The following is a 16,433-nucleotide window of genomic DNA, read 5'->3' on the forward strand; positions in this document are numbered from 1 at the left end:
TCCTTATTCCCGCCTCCGCTGCTGGCCCTGGGGTTCGTCGAGAACACCTGCGCCGGGAAAGATGTGGAGTCTTCTGGTTCCTCCATTTGAAGATGTTGGTGTGCTTCACTCTGCTGTGAAGGCCTCCAAAGCTAGTCTTCACGTGCCTACAATCTCGATATGAACTATCTTTCTGCAACAGCGATCTCCGTGCAGTGTCAGATTCACACGAGACATGCGGCGCGATGTCACTTTACAGCGTTTCGGGGGTGCGTGTTGAGGGTAACGATGATGTGGTCCGCAAATCCATGGAATCAGGCGAGGATCGATGCAGCTTGGACCAGGATGCGGCTCCTTGGCCAGACTTGGCTGGACCTCCACAGCGAGAGAACTCACCACGTTTCCGAGATCGCATTCTCATTGGCCAATCTCAGTCTCATGCTTTCGAAGAGCTTTCGTTGCCTCCCACGCCAACGACGTTGCGGCTGCGGCAACTGCATGCAGGCCTAGCTCTTGTGCCGAGCAGCGGATTTCCCGCCACGCTCTGCGAAGCTTTCGGCTTAGACGTGCTTGCCTCAGCTGGGCGTAACCTTGGCCATCGAAGTCTGACGTCGAAGACTTCTTGAAGAACTGTGAGAACTCGATTATGGGGAAGCAGGGCTGCAGAGGCAGCTCAAGCACGCTTAAACTGGCAGGTGGGGAACTTCTGAGCCAGGCGTATCCAGTTGCACTAATTTCATTCTGCCAGGACGCAGACCGCTGCCCAAAGCGGCCATATTGATGGGGCACGCGAGCAGTTGCCGTGTTGGCCGCGCCGGGGTTACTTGAACTTTCGATTCGAAAGCGCCCGCGGGAAGAGACCGTGGGGACAGTAGAAATTTTCAGAGCCTGGTACTCGTATATAAGCTATCGAGGTATCTTTCTGCCACTCTTCAGCCTCCTCGCATTGAGCAATCGCACCTATTGTGCATTTGCGTCTTCGTCATTCTTGCCGGGTCCTATCTCGTGGCCCTCCACCGACTCCTCATTGCTCGAGTTTCAGCATCCAGGTGCATCCACGCTGCACTCTGATATCAATACTCGAGATTCGTTGTCGGTTATCTGCACTATTACACGCAGGGTCTCTCGCTTCGACGAACCAGCGGAACTCCCGGCTCTTTTCCCAGCATCTGCCATCGGACACCGCGGATATAGCAGCCAGTCATATTCAATCGCGAACAACGTGCTGCATCGCAACATTGTACTTGGGATAACATCTGAAGTACTCTGTGCCACAGGCCTCATCGGTGATATTTGAGGGTTCCATCAGAATCAACGTCATCGGCAACACTAGGCTCGGTCCACTACCAAGGAATTAGCTGAAAGCTTCGACGCCCTGAACAAGTCCATTTTCTTGAGCATATAAGGACAATTGAGGACCCTGATACCAGACTATAAACCTTGATCTGCATCTTAGCCACAGCACAAACAAATCAGCGTTCGCACAGCAGCTGCTAAAAGCCACCATGGCTACCAGACGCAGCGAGGAAAACTCGATCCGCGACTACGGGGTCGCTGCACCTCACGGGCCGAACATGACTGGCCACCACGTTGCTACACAGGACGTTGACATCCGTGCCGACATGACCTCCAACGAGGCGGATGTTTTCCATGCTCTTCTTCACCCGGACGATCTTTACGATGCAAATGGCACTTACTGGGCTGACATGCCTCTTGGTCAGCGCGTCAAGTTTGTGACTAACGTCGACAAGGAAGAAGCTAAGAGGGAATTTGGTGAACTCTGGCAGATGTTCAAGAAAGATCCTCTCAGCCCTGTCAGCGCATACTTCAGGAACTACGTGATTCCTGGTGCTGGTCTTGGTCTCGAAGGGTAAGCTTTCCTCTCTGGGCTTTCTGAATCTTCGTACTAACATGCATAGTTACGTCCTCTTCTCCATTGGTAACGTCAGGCCTCTTCTGCAAGCTTCTTTCCCCAGGTGTTGGAAAACATTCGATATCTGCAACGAAATCTGGACGCAAGCTATCGACTACCTTGAGATTTGCGGTATTATTGTTGGTCAAATCCTCGTTGGTGTCATCGGTGACTGGTTGGGCCGTCGCCACGGTCTCATCCAGGATGCTATCATCATGTTCGTTGGTCTTCTTATGCTTACCGCCGCCTGGGGTGTCACTCAGAACGGCTGGGTCATCTGCTACGTTTGGTCTCTCTTCTTCTACGGTATCGGTGTCGGTGGCGAGTATCCCATGACTGCGACTGCAGGTATGGAGAACGCTGTTGGATCCGGTAAGGTTTCGACAAAGGAGGATCGTCTGCACCGTGGTCGCAAGGTCACTGGTGCCTTCTTGATGCAGGGTTGGGGCCAGTTCTTCAACCAGGTCATTTTGATCGTTTTGCTCCTGATCTTCCACTCTGGATCCGCACCTCCCTACTCGAAGAAGGTCACTCAATGGACGTACCGCGTCTCGTTCGCCATCCCCGCTGTCGGTACTCTTTGGCTCGTCTACTTCCGTTACTTCAAGATGAAATCAGCATCCAAGCAGCTTCAGCTCGCTAAGAAGAAGGCACACGTTACCGGTTACGACGTTGCTTCTCTGAAGCTGACCTTCAGCTACTTCGGACCCCGCCTAGTTGCTACCGCCGGTACCTGGTTTGCCAACGATGTATTTTTCTACGGCAACAAGCTCTTCCAATCTGAGTTCATCAAGGTCATCACTCCCGGTAACAACTCGGTCATGGTCGGTTGGCTCTACAATTTGATCAACGTTGGTGTTTCTCTGTGCGGATACTACCTTGCCTCCTTGATGATTGACAACAAGCTGTACGGACGTAAGTGGATGATGATCATCGGTTTCATGGCCGACTTCATCCTCTTCATCATCCCTGCCTTCCACTTCGAGTACTTCACGCGCCCCGAGCACGTCCACGCTTTCCAGGCCATGTACTTCCTGTCCTCGTTCTTCAACCAGTTCGGACCCAACTCTGTCTCTTTCCTGGTTGCCGCCGAGGTGTTTCCCACACCCGTCCGTGCCACTGCCCACGGTTTCTCGGCTGCTGCCGGTAAGGCTGGAGCTCTGCTCGCCTCCATTCTGTACAACTATATTGACACCCAGACCAAATTCTACTTCGTTCCCTGGTTTGGTCTTGTCGGTGCTCTCCTGACTTGGGTCTTCCTGCCCGACACAACCGGTCTCGACCTCAAGGAGCAGGAGCGCCGATGGGCATGCATTCGTGCCGGTCGCGAGCACGACTACCACGGTATCGCCATCCACTGGAAGCACCTTTCTTGGTGGGAGCGCATGCGCGGCCAGCACAAGGGCTACGATGCCAAGTTGGACTACGAGGAGAAGATCAAGGAGATGCGCGCCGAATGGGTTGAGCGCCAGCAGCACAACTTCTCCGAGAAGAAGGGCTGGGAAGAGGCCGAGCACGATGACCACTTCGGCGCTGAGATCCACAACTACTTCAGGCGTACGACTAATGGAAACGGTCAGATTTCCTCTGGCCTGTTGCAGCCTGGGATTTCGGAGAAGAGAGCTGATGGCAGCGAGTCTGGTACTAGCGACGAGATTACGAGAGAGAAGTAGAATGCTCTGCTTGTAAGGTTTTTGCATATTTAGGAGTACTAGGAAAAGACACCACCACATCACTAGATTAATAAGATCATTTCAATCCAACGCACCGTCTTCCACTTACCTGTGACTTGGATGAGATGGTTGTTCGCATCAAAAACATTTCCCGAGAGTTTCGGTGGTTAAAGCAGGGTCTCAGGAGGTCAGACTCAACGCGCATTCGTCAACCTCCAACAATCGGCGGCGCCGCAAACCGACCCTATCGGGGACCAGCAGGCGCAAACACTGTTTCCCAACGGTTCACAGCAGCATCTAGGCCGAGACACAGCATGTTTCAGACAGCGGCCAGACACGCTGCGAGCCGGCCATAGACAATCGTCATGACAACAGGAAACCCGCACAGCACGAAAGTCATGGTAGTCCATCTGACGCTTGACATCGGCTCGGTACGGCGGGGCGCTGGGGTACGGTGGTGCTATTGATGGGGGTGTTTGTGCGATTTTGTGTGATGGTGGCACGACACAAATGCAAAGGCTAAAGAGGTTGGGATAATATATTGGTATGCAAGCGGTCGCAGAAAAAGTTTTTGCTGCGCACATGTTGTCAATTGCCTATCTGCATTCCAGCAAGGGAGCGATCATCGTTGTTGGTGGAGAGACGTTTGGAAAAGAGGCTGGTAAGTCGGTGACGCGTGTGCGCCATGAAACAAAGTCTGGTTAAATACCAGCAGACGGTTCAATTGGCGACCATTGGTGTTGAGCCGACTATGAATAGCACTGCAGACAGGCAGTCCCGAGGGCTGGTGGCTCTGCATGCGCAACTGCATTTGTTGGAGGGTGGCGGCACATTGAGCTCCCCAGTGAGCTGTCGATCGCCCAGCAATCTTGGGTGGCTCATCGTGCACTGGCCCGTAATTGGCGTGCCTGGCGGCCCGCGTAGAGCCAGCGGGAGACGTTGGCGTGAAGCGAGACCGCCGTCAACGCATTGTTCAAACCTCCAGACTTGCTGTACCACGGGCAAATGTTGCTGCTGAGTCTAGCGCTGCAAGTCATTGTGACACGACGAGTGCGCTGGAGGAGCCGACGCGGCGCTTCACCATGGTTGGAGGCTGGCGGCAGAGCTGCTAACAGGCTTTGCATGGCTTCGATGTGTTCAATAACGACTTTTTCTAGGGATAGCGCCGCCGTTCCTTGGCCAGATGGTGGTCGCTTCCCTGTCTTTACAAGGTGGGACGTGCGTGCATTCGCTGGGGCGGGAAGGGAGGCAGTGAAACAAGCTGAGCAGCCGCGCAGCTGCTGTCAATAAATAGAGTGCATTCCTCTCACCTTACCTGCTCTTTCTTCTCCTCACCCAGTCCATCACTTCAATCCTCCGCTTCAGCGAATTAATCAGCCCAACCGCTTCACTCGCTCAAGTCGACCGGTGTCATCTCTATCACACTCCAACCAACCAACACACTTCAAACCGCCAACATGCGTTTCGCTATCTCCGTTGTTGTCTTGGCTGCTGCCGTCGCCGCCCAGATTCAGCCCATCTCCCAGATCAGTGACGGTCAGATCCAGGCTCCTCCTGCCACTTCTACCGCTCCTGCTGCCTCCTCCGCCCCAGCGGTCTCCAACCCTGCTGTTGATACATCGGCTCCTGCCGTCTCCACCGCTGATGGTAAGTTGGACTACTTCGTTGAATCACCAAGTCCCTTTAATTAACAACGCCCCAGTCGTTCCTTCTTCGGCGCCCGCTATTGCCAGCTCCGTCCCCGCGGTTGCCAGCTCCGTCCCTGTTGCTGCCAGCTCTGTCCCCGTTGTTGCCAGCTCCGTCCCCGTTGTTGCCAGCTCCGTCCCCGTTGTTGCCAGCTCCGTCCCCGTTGTTGTACCTAGCCTGGTCACCTCAGTCGCCCCTCCTGCTGGTAACACCAGTGTTCCTGTTGCTAGCTCTGCTAAGCCCTCCAACGGCTCCGCCACCGGCACCGGTTCTGGCCCTGCTTCCACTGCCTCATCTGGCGGTGCTAGCGGTACCTCCTCTGCCAGCGTTCCTGAGTCCACTGGCGCCGCTGCTGCCAACATGGTCTCCATCGGTGGCCTTGCCCTCGCCGTTGGTGCTGCCTTCCTCGCATAAATGGATGACACCATCGACGCGACACCTTTTCCATTCTCATGATACAGCGGCATGTAACTTGCTAGCGCTTTGTTGGCGCTCCATCGCCCTTTAACGACCACACTCTTCGACACATCTACTTCAACAGCTTGCTGCATGGTAGGCTATACTCGAAAAGCTGGAGCATTGATTGCATGGTGGATAATAATTGGCTTCAGCTTTACATGGATTGGGGGTAATGACTACATGTATCCGCTAATGCGCTCACGCCCACGGATGACATAGAGGTCGTGTATAGATAGTCTTGAACAAATACAGACTTCGCACCATGAGGTGCTTCAATCATTGGTTTCATCTGCATGTTCATGATCTGATTCGCCGTCACTGAACATGCTTTGCATGAAGAGTTTCAAAACTGTCATTTGTTTACGAACATGCCAGCTTCTATCTGACACTGTCAGGCTCCAGATGAACACACAGCTACTCACAGTTTTCACTATTCAAAATTATAATTCCAATTCACACCATGCAGCTCCAAGGTTTTCTCCAGCTCAGCTGCAGTCCCCCCAACGTTCGCCACGACAACGCGCTACGGGAAGCCCGCATGCGGCTTGCATTAGCCAACCGAGCAAAACAGGACCGCGCGTTATAACTGCCGCTAGAAAACAAGCTGCTCATAGCCGCACAATTGGTGGCTTGCGAGCCGTGTTTCAACATTTATCGAAGAGCCCTCTGGACAATGAAAGTAAAGCCGAAACGCCATCGAGATGGGCGTTAGCAGTTGAGCTGTGTGGTGACGAGGAGGAGATGGGATGGGGAGCCGACACAGTCACCGCATGCTTTACACGACGCATCGGTTGAGCATTATTGAGTGAAATTGCCATGGCCTTGATATTGTGCTTGGCCTGGTGGCTGACAGTGGTCGATGACTTGGATAGGGACTGTGCCCGACTGGCTGGAACTGGGTACACTTGCTCGACGAGCTGAACACCTTTGGATGTGGCTAAGACTCGTCTAGATCCACCGTCGGAAAATTTTGGCTCGCTTGTATGCTGTGCGACGCAACTGTGCATGTCGTCTACGCTATGTACATGTAAGAATGAAAACCAAACTCGCGTGTGCTTGGTGGCCGTCAGGCGTTACTTCGTTGTCCTCTTGATACCTTGCCACCATCGTGTGTCAGCGATTGCACTGCATCTGCCATGTTGAAATGGCGCGATTCTTGTACTACTCATGTTGCTGTGCCCTGTAGTGAAGACTATGCAAGCTCTAGCTCAATCAACGAATCTAAACTATGCGGGTGTCTCCAAATCCCCATGATTTTCAACCCAGCGCCCTCGTACAACGCCGCATGCTCGGCCACAGTGCGATGTCGTGCCCCCAGACTCGCCATGAGCTCCCAGTCCAGCGCCGTCTGACTCCAGTGCGCGCCCTGATTGGGCACGACGAAGTCGTTGATCAGGATTTTTGAGTAGCCGGGTTTCATGGCGGGGACGATGGAGGAAAGGATTTGCGTGTTGATGGAGTCGGACCAGTCTTGGACGATAGAGTGCAGGAAGTATGCTCGTGCCCCTGTGGGGGTGTTAGTGAGGAGTGGGTGAGTGCGGAAGGGTGAGGTACCTTTGATGGGTTGGGGGGTGAGGAAGTCGTGTGCCATTTTCTCATCAACGGAGGAGACTTGTGCGTGTGAGATGATCTCGGGGCGGTCTTGCAGTACCAATCTCCCTGGAATCTTGTCTCCGAACGCTGCCCTCAAGCCCTTGACATCATGCCCTGGAAGACGTCAGTATGGTCGCAAACGTGTTCAGGACGGCCGTGCATACCAGTCCCACCCCCAACATCCACCAGAAACACCCCCTCCTCCTCCCCATTCTCCGTCTTCGCCTCAGCACCTGCAATCAACCGCTCCCCGACAGGATAATAATCCGCGTCAAACCACCTCTGCCGCCCCATACTCCACACATCCATCATGCTGGCAAATCTTCGCCCCATTTCCTGGTCGAACTTGTCAAAGTACTCAAAATAGTGCACTCCCTTCTTGAACGCATGCTGAAATGGCGCATCGATGCTGCTCGTCGGCGCCTGAAACCCATTGGCACGGAAGAAACTTGGCCCCGCGTCAAGCGCCGGCTGGAAGTTATCCACGATGTAGAGGATAGTATCCTGATAGTTTGGCGCTGCGTAGGCGAGAGATTTCGACGTGGGAGCGAAGGTGTCCGGGCCGGTTTCGAGGATCGTGGACATTGCGGCAAGGTGGCGGAGCATGCGGGCTACGAGAACAGTATCAGCCTTCCCTTCTGGAACACATCGCGCTGCGATAGAAGCGCTGCTCTCGCCGGTTGGAGGCGTGGAGGACATGGCTTGGAATAGTTTGATCTCTACAGCCATGCGTATCACGGCCAGGTGGGTGGGTTGCGCCCAGAGGAGTTGCAGCGCATTCTCGGTAGGGTGCTGGAGTTCAGCTATCAGTCGTGAGGCCGCAGACATCAACCCCTCTCTCGCGCCTTGCTCTCCGTTCCTCAGTCCATCTCCCAGGCCATTGATTTCGCTGAGGATGTCGAGAGCAGTCTGACTCGGTGGTGGTGGAGTAGTCGTCATCTTTCCTTTCTACTCTTGACCCCGTGTCTATATCGATTCAGGCAATCCCTTGCTCTTTCTGTTGGAGAATGGATTTGCAATTCAAGCCTCAGGAGTCAGGAACCTACGCGAACCGCGACGTTGCGAGATCATTAATGTGGGGCGGTGGCCTCGTGGCGGGCCTTCCCAGGATCGGGTCACTAAACTGTATGCGCGCAAGTGTGTTGCGGGTGCATTGGATGTTCGTCAGCGAAGGATTGGCAGGGCCTGACAGGAGCCGCGGAAATAATCTTCGAAAAGCTTCTGCCACTCATTGCAACACTGGGTTCGTTCTGCGCCGCAAAGATGCAGGTGCAGAATGTTGGCGGTGCAGCTGTGGCCACTGCCTCGGGCGCGGATTCTGGAGGAGATTCCGGAGTGGACGATGATTATGATCAAGAGAATGACGCGCATCACGTTATCCAGCCACAAACCGATACAGAGGAAGCGTCGACTGACACCGACGAAGGGTATATTGAAATCATCAAAGTGACATAGCTTTGAGCTTACGATAGTCCAGATATGCAGATTCCGATGCATCCTCATTCCTCTCATCAATCCTATCAGAAGTCCGACGCGGCATCGAAATCGAAGGCCGCCTATACCCCTCCTACGGCAAACATGACTACGGCATGCCCATTGACGAGAAAGAGATGGATCGAAACGACCTACAGCACCACAAATACCATCTCCTCCTCAAAGATCGACTCTTCGTCGCGCCCATCCCAGACGACCAGCTAAACACAGGAAACAGCCGGATCCTCGATCTCGGCACGGGGACGGGGATCTGGGCCATGGATATGGCCGACAAATACCCGTCCGCTCAGATTGTTGGAGTGGATATAGCTGCGACGCAACCACCGTTTGTGCCGCCAAACTGTACTTTTGAGATTGAAGATGTAGAGGAAGATTGGCCATATAGGAACGCACACTTCGATTTCATCCACGGCCGCGACCTGATGACCGCCGTGCGCGACTGGCCCCGCCTGCTCGCGCAAGCGTACACGTGCCTCAAGCCGGGGGGCTGGATCCAACTCTGCAGCACAATCCCCGGCGCCTTATCCGACGACGCCAGCATCCCGGCCAACAGCGGCTATGTCGAGTCCGGACGCCTATACTTTGAGATCGCGGAGAAGATGGGCGCGCCGCTCGACGCCCCCAGGAACTGGGCAACTCAAATGCACGCCGCAGGGTTCACGAACGTGCAGGATGAAGTGCACAAGCTGCCCATGGGACCCTGGCCGCGGAGCAAGCGGCTCAGGACGGTCGGCAGGATGGAGCAGATTATGATTTTGGATGGCGGGTTCGAGGCGTATATGTTAAGGGGGTACACGCAGGTGCTTGGAGGCAGGCCGGAGGATTTGCAGGCTACGCTTACGCATGCGAAGAGGGAGGTCAGAGACCCAAGTATTCATACGTATGTGCAGTACTGGATAACGTATGCGATGAAGCCGTTTGAGAAGTAGAGTGGTACGAGACTGCTGCTTTGGGCACGGAGTCGGTGGCGCTGGGTAGACGGGGAATCTTTTGCTTTGCTGGAAACACTATGTAGGTAATGTCTATCTTGCTTCTATGACTTGTTGGAGCAGCTGGCCTATTGGGTTCAGGCCTTCTTCGGCGGTGAAGATGCGCTTGGGTATCTCAAATTCGACTTCTGGGTCTTTCTTCAGGTCTCTGTCCAATTCGGTGTCGAGGAGCTAGATGTGTTAGTGGGCAAACCAGAAGAACGAACTCCAATAACTTACAGCTGTGTATGAATGGTCCAGGAAGTCTTCTAGATTGTAGGAGCGTTTTGTGAACTGCTCAGAGATGATCTTCGCCAGGGTTGCAACATTGGGGTGGTAATGCGATTGCAGTGCTTCGAGCTCCCAGACGCTGCTCTCGATGGCGTTCGTTTCCATCGGATCCAGCTCGCTCATGTCAAAGGGATCGTCCATGCCCTCCTTCTCGAGCTTCTCCTTCAGCGCCGGGTCACGAACTTCACGATGCATCATGAACGTGCAGGCCGGGTGACGCTTGAACATGTTGTAAACCCAAGGAACGACGATAACAACACCCGCAGGCGGGCCATGCAGCGCTAAGCGTGAGAGACGCTTTATAAAGCTGGCGACGAGCGCAGCTGGCAGATGCGTCGAGGACATGAACGTATCCAGCAGTCTGAAGAAGCGTGATCGGTGCTTTGAATGCAGCAAGCCTTCGTCCAGCAGAGAGTAAAGCTTGAGGTAGAAGGAAGGGTAGTCGAGGTTCTTCTCCGAAATGAGGTAGTACAGTCCAGACAGAGCAAGTAGCGAAGTCGCACCACCGACGTCGTAGGAGTCGGTCAGAAAGTCCATGAGCATCTCCGGTTGCTGGAACCACGGCGCAATCTGGTACGAGAAGGTAGTCAGGATAGCCTTGCGCTGCTCCTTATCGAGTCCGGCGCGCATTGTGGCCAGCCACGCCTCTTGTGCCTGAACCTTGTACACTTGTAGTGTCGGCCGTGAGCTCTTCGACTGCGACTCTGTGTGGTAGTGCTTGATATCGTCTTTCGATTGCGGTACGGTGTCGAGCGACAAGAGCAGTGACAAGCTGTTCGAGGCTGCGAGCTGCCTCTCGGAGTCGTTGAGGTCGGTGCCGAGTAGGTTCTTGATGGTCTTGAAAGTGTGAAAGCGCACGTCGTCGAACTGCACGAAGTACTTTTCCGCAAATTCTTCGCGATTCGGGTCATGCGCTGGAAGGAGCAGCAGCGCCTCGATGAGCCGCGAGAGAGGGCCGTTTTTGAGATTGTAGTCCTTGGTCGCCTTGGACTCTTCCTTCACCAGGCGCATGAGCAGCGTCAGAGCCACCGACTGCTTCGCTGGGTTGTCGCAGCGCAAGAAGCTCTGCAGGAGTGTGTCCAGGAACTCGCGGTACCGCTCCTTCAGCCATGCCACGACGGTCGCCTCGGCCTCTCCCATTCCCTTGCTCCTGACCATGTCGCCGGCCGCAAGTAGGCGCGAGAAGACTCGGCAGAGGGCGACAGCAGCGAGGACGGGCGCGTCATCTTCCGACTTCTTCGAGAGCTGCAAGAGGGTCGCGATGTTGTTGTAGTGTCGTCGCGACTCGAGGATCTGCGCTTCGAGCTGTAGAATTTCCGCCTGGACGTCGTCGCCATGTTCGCTGCTGGGCGACTTCTGGCGCTTCTTCGACTTGGCTTCGCGGCGCTCGGCTTTGGCGGGGTCCCTCTTCCTCTTGACGCCAGAGGCAGCGACAGCCTTGAGCGCAGGCATCTTCTCCACCTCTTGTTACAATCTGTAGTGGCGTGGTGGCGTGGTGGTGTGGTGGTGGTGGTGTAGTGGCGCGGTGGTGTCGTGGGGTTGTTCTGCTTCTCCCCCCAAAAAAGTAAGTAAGAGTTCCTCCCAGGGCCGCCCGAAATCGCTAGCGTCGGCCGCTTGGCACAGAAGAACCGCATCCCGAAGAAGCTTGCAGTTGAACCTCACCACCTCGACCCTCCCCACTCTTCATCCGCAGCAATGGCTTCTCGTCTCGCAAGGAGCGCGGTCGGTAGGTGCCCGCGGGCTGATGCGACATTGATGCCATTGGCCCCGTACGAGACTCGCAGAGACACATAATAACACAGCACAGGCGCCGCCCGTCTCCGCCCTACCCTCCCTCTCCGCACCGTCCCATCGCTCGCGGCGCAGGCCCGCTTCCAGTCCTCGCAGGAGGACCCCAAGAAGAAGGCCCAGAGCATCATGGAGGCCATCCCCGTCCCCGGCAACAGCCCGCTCACTAAGGCCGCCGTCCTCTCCGCCGGCGCTGGTCTGTCCGTCGCCGCCATCAGCAACGAGCTCTACGTCGTCAACGAGGAGTCCATTGTCGCCCTGTCGCTGCTCACCATCTTCTGGGCTGTCGGCAAGTACGCCGGCCCTGCCTGGTCCGACTACGCCCAGCAGCAGGTCGACAAGATCTCCGGCATCCTGAACAGCGCCCGCGCCGACCACACCAAGGCCGTCCAGCAGCGCATCGAGAGCGTCAAGGACCTCGGCGGCGTCATCGACATCACCAAGACCCTCTTCGAGGTTTCCAAGGTACGACAGTCAGAGGATGATGGGGTGGGATGGAACACAATGGGGGGAGGTGGTGCTAGTAGTTGCAGGGCTAACACTGCGTAGGAGACCGCCAAGCTCGAGGCTCAGGCTTTCGAGCTCGAGCAGAAGACGGCCATCGCGCACGAGGCCAAGAACGTCCTCGACTCGTGGGTCCGCTACGAGGGCCAGGTCAAGCAGAGGCAGCAGCGCGAGCTCGCCGAGTCCATCATCGCCAAGATCGAGAAGGAGCTCGAGAGCCCCAAGACCCTCAAGTCGATCCTCGACCAGTCCGTTGCTGACGTTGAGCGTGCGTGCATGCAGTCCTTGGACAATGGCTAGTGCTAACGAGCTGCAGGTATCGTCTCCCAGAAGGCATAAGCGTCCTACATTAGACAATTTCATGTTACATAAATCTGTGCAATAGTCAACCCGGTTCAATAAGACTACCCTAGGCTTGGAGAACAGCCGAATCGATTTGTTTTCTCGTCACACAGGGACTACGCTGTCGATACATGTATCATGCACGTGCAGTATTGGGTGCAGCTAAGATTGCGTTCGGCTATCCTGCGGCTAAGATTGTGTTCGGCTGTCCTACAGCTTCGACTCACTCTTCTCCAACAACCCCGTAATCGTCCTCGCCCACATCTCCGCTGCCTCAGGATCAATAGCATTCATATCATAGCTCACTCCAAACCCCACCCTCCCCTGCGCATCCGTCGAACTCCCAACCAAGAACTCTCCCTCCCTCGCTCTCACACCCATCCTCAGTCCCCTATAATCCACCACAAAATCCTTCCTCTCCTCCTTCAGATCATACTCTCCCGGCCGAAAATAGCCCTTCACACTCCCCACGCTACTAACCCCACACGTCGCGCCCATCCCACTACTAGCCTTCAGCTCGCCCTGCGGATTCCCGAAGCTGAGTTGTCTGTGAGGAGGCCGTTTGGACTCGACGCGCTCGAGCTGCGCCAGATAGCCTGTTGCGAGTAACCGGCTGGGCGAGTGCTTGTCCAGCCCAGCGCTGACCTCGCCTTTGCCTGTGGTCTTGAGGCGCTTCTGGTAGACTCGCAACTCACGATTCGCTATCTTCGCAGTCAGCCTGAAGCGTTTCTCGATGGGCAGACCAGCAGGTAAGAAGGGCATGACGATGCCGTCGCTGAAGGCTAGCATACAGCTCTCCGCAGCCGGGGGGTTCGCAAAGAATGCCCGCGGATTCAGGGGGAAGGACGCTGTCATGGCGGGAATGTCGGATGGGTTGAGATGGGGATAGCGCAAGGAGTGGATGTCCATCATCGCCAGTCCCGCGAGCGCAAAACACCCCGCTCCAATACTTGTCTTCGCGTCGCGGCACAGCGCAATAAGGTGTGCGGACGCAGCAGGCGAGAGCGTCGCAGCGATGTGGCCCGTGGACATGGGCGGCACATTCTCGCCCTCGTAGTCGAAGACTGTGGCGTACGTCCTGTCCAACGGCAGCGGTTTCGCAAGGCGAGTCGCGCGGTACAAGGGGTTTGTGAAGGTTGGTGGGAGCGTGTGCTTCACATGCCGTAAGACGCGGATGATGGCCCATATCCAGCGCTGGCGCGCTTTGTTCCCCATGATTGGGGGGTAGAGATCTTCCTGCGCTGGGGGCAGTCTCTCCTTCAGCACGTTGAGTTGCAAGGAGGTGGCGATTTCGGCTTCGATGGCAAGCACAGGCAGGTTCAAGAGCCGCATGAAGTCCTTGAACCACCCGTACGCGCTCAGCCCGTCGGAGATCTGGTGCGCCATGACGATGAGAAAGGACAGTTCAAACGTCTCGCTCGGGAGGCGGCGGAGAGGCAGGACGTGGAGTTTCGACATGCACTTCTGGGGCTCAATAATCCGTCCGACGTTCAGAGCGTGGTCGTGGAGATTGTGCGGGTCGACGAAGGAGTAGTGGTCTTCTACCCACACAGTGCTTTGTTCGACGTCTTGCACCGCTTCTGAAAGAGTCCTATGGACGTCGATGGCGAAGTGTCGAAGACTGGACTCGGGGTCGTCAAAGTGCCGGCTCAGTAGCAGAACGTGTCTGAGGCGCAGAGCAGTCCATGCCAATGCGATTCTGTGGCGGAGGTCCGATTTGGAAAGAGAGTGCTGGAGTTCGCATGTCAAGGTCAAGGTCATGTCTGCTCGGCCGCCATAGTAGGCACCATCCATGTCGAAGGATGTTTCGACGAGACCTAGTGGTCGTTTGAAGGTTGTTTGGCCACTCTGGTTTATTGAAGAGGTCCAAGTATGGTATCCTGTTGCGTAGCGGTCAAGCCAGTGTGCCTTCTCTTTCTGTGGCGAGGCCATGTCTGCTCAATCAATTGATGCAAAACAATAAAATCAAAAGACGTCCTCAATCCAATCCTCGTAAAAGGAACTTCAGAATGCAACAGATCGAGGATAGAACAAGATGAGACATCTTGATGTTGAACCGATGACGGGGATGGATTACAGACACTAGGCTCGTCAAGGTAATGTTGCTCGAGTCGTGTGTTTTGACAGGCGCTAGCGGGACGTCTTGCCTCGGCGTACAGTTCATGCGGAGTTTGTCATCCAGAAAACGAGGGATGACATGGCTGTACAGTACATACAATTGCAGTGTCCACTTGTCATGCTTCAGTTCACCAGCAGCACAGTGATTGACGGTGATAATTGTTTGGTGTTATTGATGGGTATATGAAGAGCGATCCAAACGCCCCGTCTAGTTATCATACATGCAATGCCGCCGCCCCGATAGAGACGTGAGAGACGCCTGACGATAGTGCTTTTTGGTAACAACCGCACCCTCACTTAGACTTGTTGCGCAGCGAAAACAATAAAAACGTTCTCAGAAATCGTGGCGGTTCCTAAACCACATCTTCCATTTCCTCGTCCTCTGAATCGTCTCCTCCAACATCTGGTGCCAACGCTGACTGTTGGTTGCTGAGAGTCCTGCCGACGTTGAAGTGCTGCTGTCGCTGCCAATGGCTGGCAAAGGAACCGGACTTGACAAGATGCGCCAACTCTGGCAGAACCTCTTTGAGAAATTGCTCTGGCTGCTTTGTCCGTGCCTTGAGCGCTTTCATCGACCAGTACTCGTACTCGTCGAACAGGTTGTGCAGCAGATCCAACAACTCGCGGTGAGAGATACGCGCGGCCTTGTTCTGCTGTGGCTTTGTCCTTGTCGTGGGTTTGATGAACGATGTGAACTTGCTCTGGACATTGTTGTAGTTGGCAACGCCAGGATCCTTGATGATGACCGTCTCCATGTGCGAACCTTGAACGGCCTGCTTGATGCGCTGCTGCTCGAAGTCCTTGTACTCTTTCGTGGGCAATGGGTTTGCCTGGTACTGGCGAGTTGCATGACCGATGAGAGCGGTCTGCTTTGGAATCGCCTTCCTGTACTTTCCGCGCTTCTGTATGCGCGCCTTGGGGTCTTGTGTGCCGTAGCTTCCTGGTCCGCCTCGGTGGCCCTGACCAAATCCGTTAGGCTTGTAGCCCGGGAGGTCCTTCTCGGTGAAGACGTATGTGTTCCCAAGCACTGTGTCCGAAGTTTGTGTAGGCTGCAGCTCGAAAGCTGTGGGCAACTTTGACTTGGCGCGCCATCGATCGTTGAAGAAGAGTCGCATCGGCCTGTTCTTGTCGATACCTGACGTGGTGTTGAAACCGAGGACCTCGCCGATCTGGATCTGGTCGTTGTCGTTGCCTTCAGCCAGGTCGTCCCACTTGGACACGGCATCGTAAAGCCATTCAGGAATGCGCGTTAACCAGACGTTACTCTTGGTGTCTGGCTGTGGCATCGTCATCTCCCCGGTGTCCTCGAAGAACTCATCATCCATGTACTGAATCGGCGTCCCCGCGTCCGGATCCTGCTTTATCCCGTTCATCTTTGCGGCAAGAGAGGGTACGGTCTGGGGACCAGCTGGCGCCTGCTGCGCGGTGTCGTAATACGTCGTCAGCTTGGCTTGCTACGGTGAGTGTGGTGTTGCGCGATGTTTGTGGCAGCGTTTGGTAGCGAGCAGAGAAGCTGGCACAGCTTGAGTGTGAGTGTAGTTGGGCGAGTAAGGATGCAAGTGAAACAACGCTGGAAGAGAAGCACAAGAGCCGCATTCACGGATCGCTGCGCTAGCGCGACTGCCT

At 55.2% G+C, this 16,433-nt stretch overlaps 9 protein-coding genes across 9 annotated transcripts; 5 read left to right on the forward strand and 4 right to left on the reverse strand.

Annotated features, from left to right (window-relative positions):
* Positions 1-1,071: 1,071 nt before the first annotated feature.
* On the forward strand, positions 1,072-3,661 carry BU25DRAFT_45977 (MFS general substrate transporter). The gene is made up of 2 exons (XM_033710308.1): positions 1,072-1,849; positions 1,899-3,661. Exons 1-2 carry the CDS (start codon positions 1,485-1,487, stop codon positions 3,562-3,564), a joined length of 2,031 nt encoding a protein of 676 aa, XP_033562067.1. The 5' UTR covers positions 1,072-1,484; the 3' UTR covers positions 3,565-3,661.
* A 1,360-nt stretch (positions 3,662-5,021) lies between these two features.
* On the forward strand, positions 5,022-5,664 carry BU25DRAFT_458270 (uncharacterized protein; the record flags this gene model as incomplete). Its single annotated transcript, XM_033710191.1, has 2 exons — positions 5,022-5,211; positions 5,267-5,664. 2 exons carry the CDS (start codon positions 5,022-5,024, stop codon positions 5,662-5,664), a joined length of 588 nt encoding a protein of 195 aa, XP_033562068.1.
* Positions 5,665-5,917: 253 nt separating this feature from the next.
* BU25DRAFT_45868 (uncharacterized protein) lies at positions 5,918-6,702 on the forward strand. The gene has a single exon (XM_033710227.1). The coding sequence runs from the start codon at positions 6,034-6,036 to the stop codon at positions 6,502-6,504; it is 471 nt and encodes a 156-aa protein (XP_033562069.1). The 5' UTR covers positions 5,918-6,033; the 3' UTR covers positions 6,505-6,702.
* BU25DRAFT_367327 (O-methyltransferase) lies at positions 6,650-8,618 on the reverse strand. The gene is made up of 3 exons (XM_033703867.1): positions 7,467-8,618; positions 7,264-7,416; positions 6,650-7,215 (listed from the first exon to the last, which is right to left on the reverse strand). The coding sequence occupies exons 1-3, from the start codon at positions 8,239-8,241 to the stop codon at positions 6,902-6,904; spliced, it is 1,242 nt and encodes a 413-aa protein (XP_033562070.1). The 5' UTR covers positions 8,242-8,618; the 3' UTR covers positions 6,650-6,901.
* On the forward strand, positions 8,404-9,845 carry BU25DRAFT_45849 (S-adenosyl-L-methionine-dependent methyltransferase). The gene is made up of 2 exons (XM_033710211.1): positions 8,404-8,729; positions 8,780-9,845. Exons 1-2 carry the CDS (start codon positions 8,566-8,568, stop codon positions 9,723-9,725), a joined length of 1,110 nt encoding a protein of 369 aa, XP_033562071.1. The 5' UTR covers positions 8,404-8,565; the 3' UTR covers positions 9,726-9,845.
* Positions 9,819-11,572, reverse strand: BU25DRAFT_491032 (CBF-domain-containing protein; the record flags this gene model as incomplete). The annotated part of the gene is made up of 2 exons (XM_033711531.1): positions 10,005-11,572; positions 9,819-9,956 (listed from the first exon to the last, which is right to left on the reverse strand). The coding sequence occupies exons 1-2, from the start codon at positions 11,505-11,507 to the stop codon at positions 9,819-9,821; spliced, it is 1,641 nt and encodes a 546-aa protein (XP_033562072.1). The 5' UTR covers positions 11,508-11,572.
* A 150-nt stretch (positions 11,573-11,722) lies between these two features.
* On the forward strand, positions 11,723-12,798 carry BU25DRAFT_410529 (ATP synthase subunit 4 mitochondrial precursor). The gene is made up of 4 exons (XM_033706313.1): positions 11,723-11,781; positions 11,863-12,308; positions 12,393-12,615; positions 12,664-12,798. The coding sequence occupies exons 1-4, from the start codon at positions 11,751-11,753 to the stop codon at positions 12,684-12,686; spliced, it is 723 nt and encodes a 240-aa protein (XP_033562073.1). The 5' UTR covers positions 11,723-11,750; the 3' UTR covers positions 12,687-12,798.
* Positions 12,799-12,899: 101 nt separating this feature from the next.
* Positions 12,900-14,621, reverse strand: BU25DRAFT_439830 (uncharacterized protein; the record flags this gene model as incomplete). The annotated part of the gene is made up of 1 exon (XM_033709126.1): positions 12,900-14,621. One exon carries the CDS (start codon positions 14,619-14,621, stop codon positions 12,900-12,902), a length of 1,722 nt encoding a protein of 573 aa, XP_033562074.1.
* Positions 14,622-14,962: 341 nt separating this feature from the next.
* BU25DRAFT_410530 (transcription initiation factor IIF) lies at positions 14,963-16,367 on the reverse strand. The gene has a single exon (XM_033706314.1). It carries the CDS (start codon positions 16,178-16,180, stop codon positions 15,161-15,163), a length of 1,020 nt encoding a protein of 339 aa, XP_033562075.1. The 5' UTR covers positions 16,181-16,367; the 3' UTR covers positions 14,963-15,160.
* Positions 16,368-16,433: the final 66 nt, after the last annotated feature.

The sequence above is a fragment of the Macroventuria anomochaeta genome (assembly GCF_010093625.1).
Source record: "Macroventuria anomochaeta strain CBS 525.71 unplaced genomic scaffold BU25scaffold_15, whole genome shotgun sequence".
Classification (NCBI taxonomy): Eukaryota; Fungi; Ascomycota; class Dothideomycetes; order Pleosporales; family Didymellaceae; genus Macroventuria; species Macroventuria anomochaeta.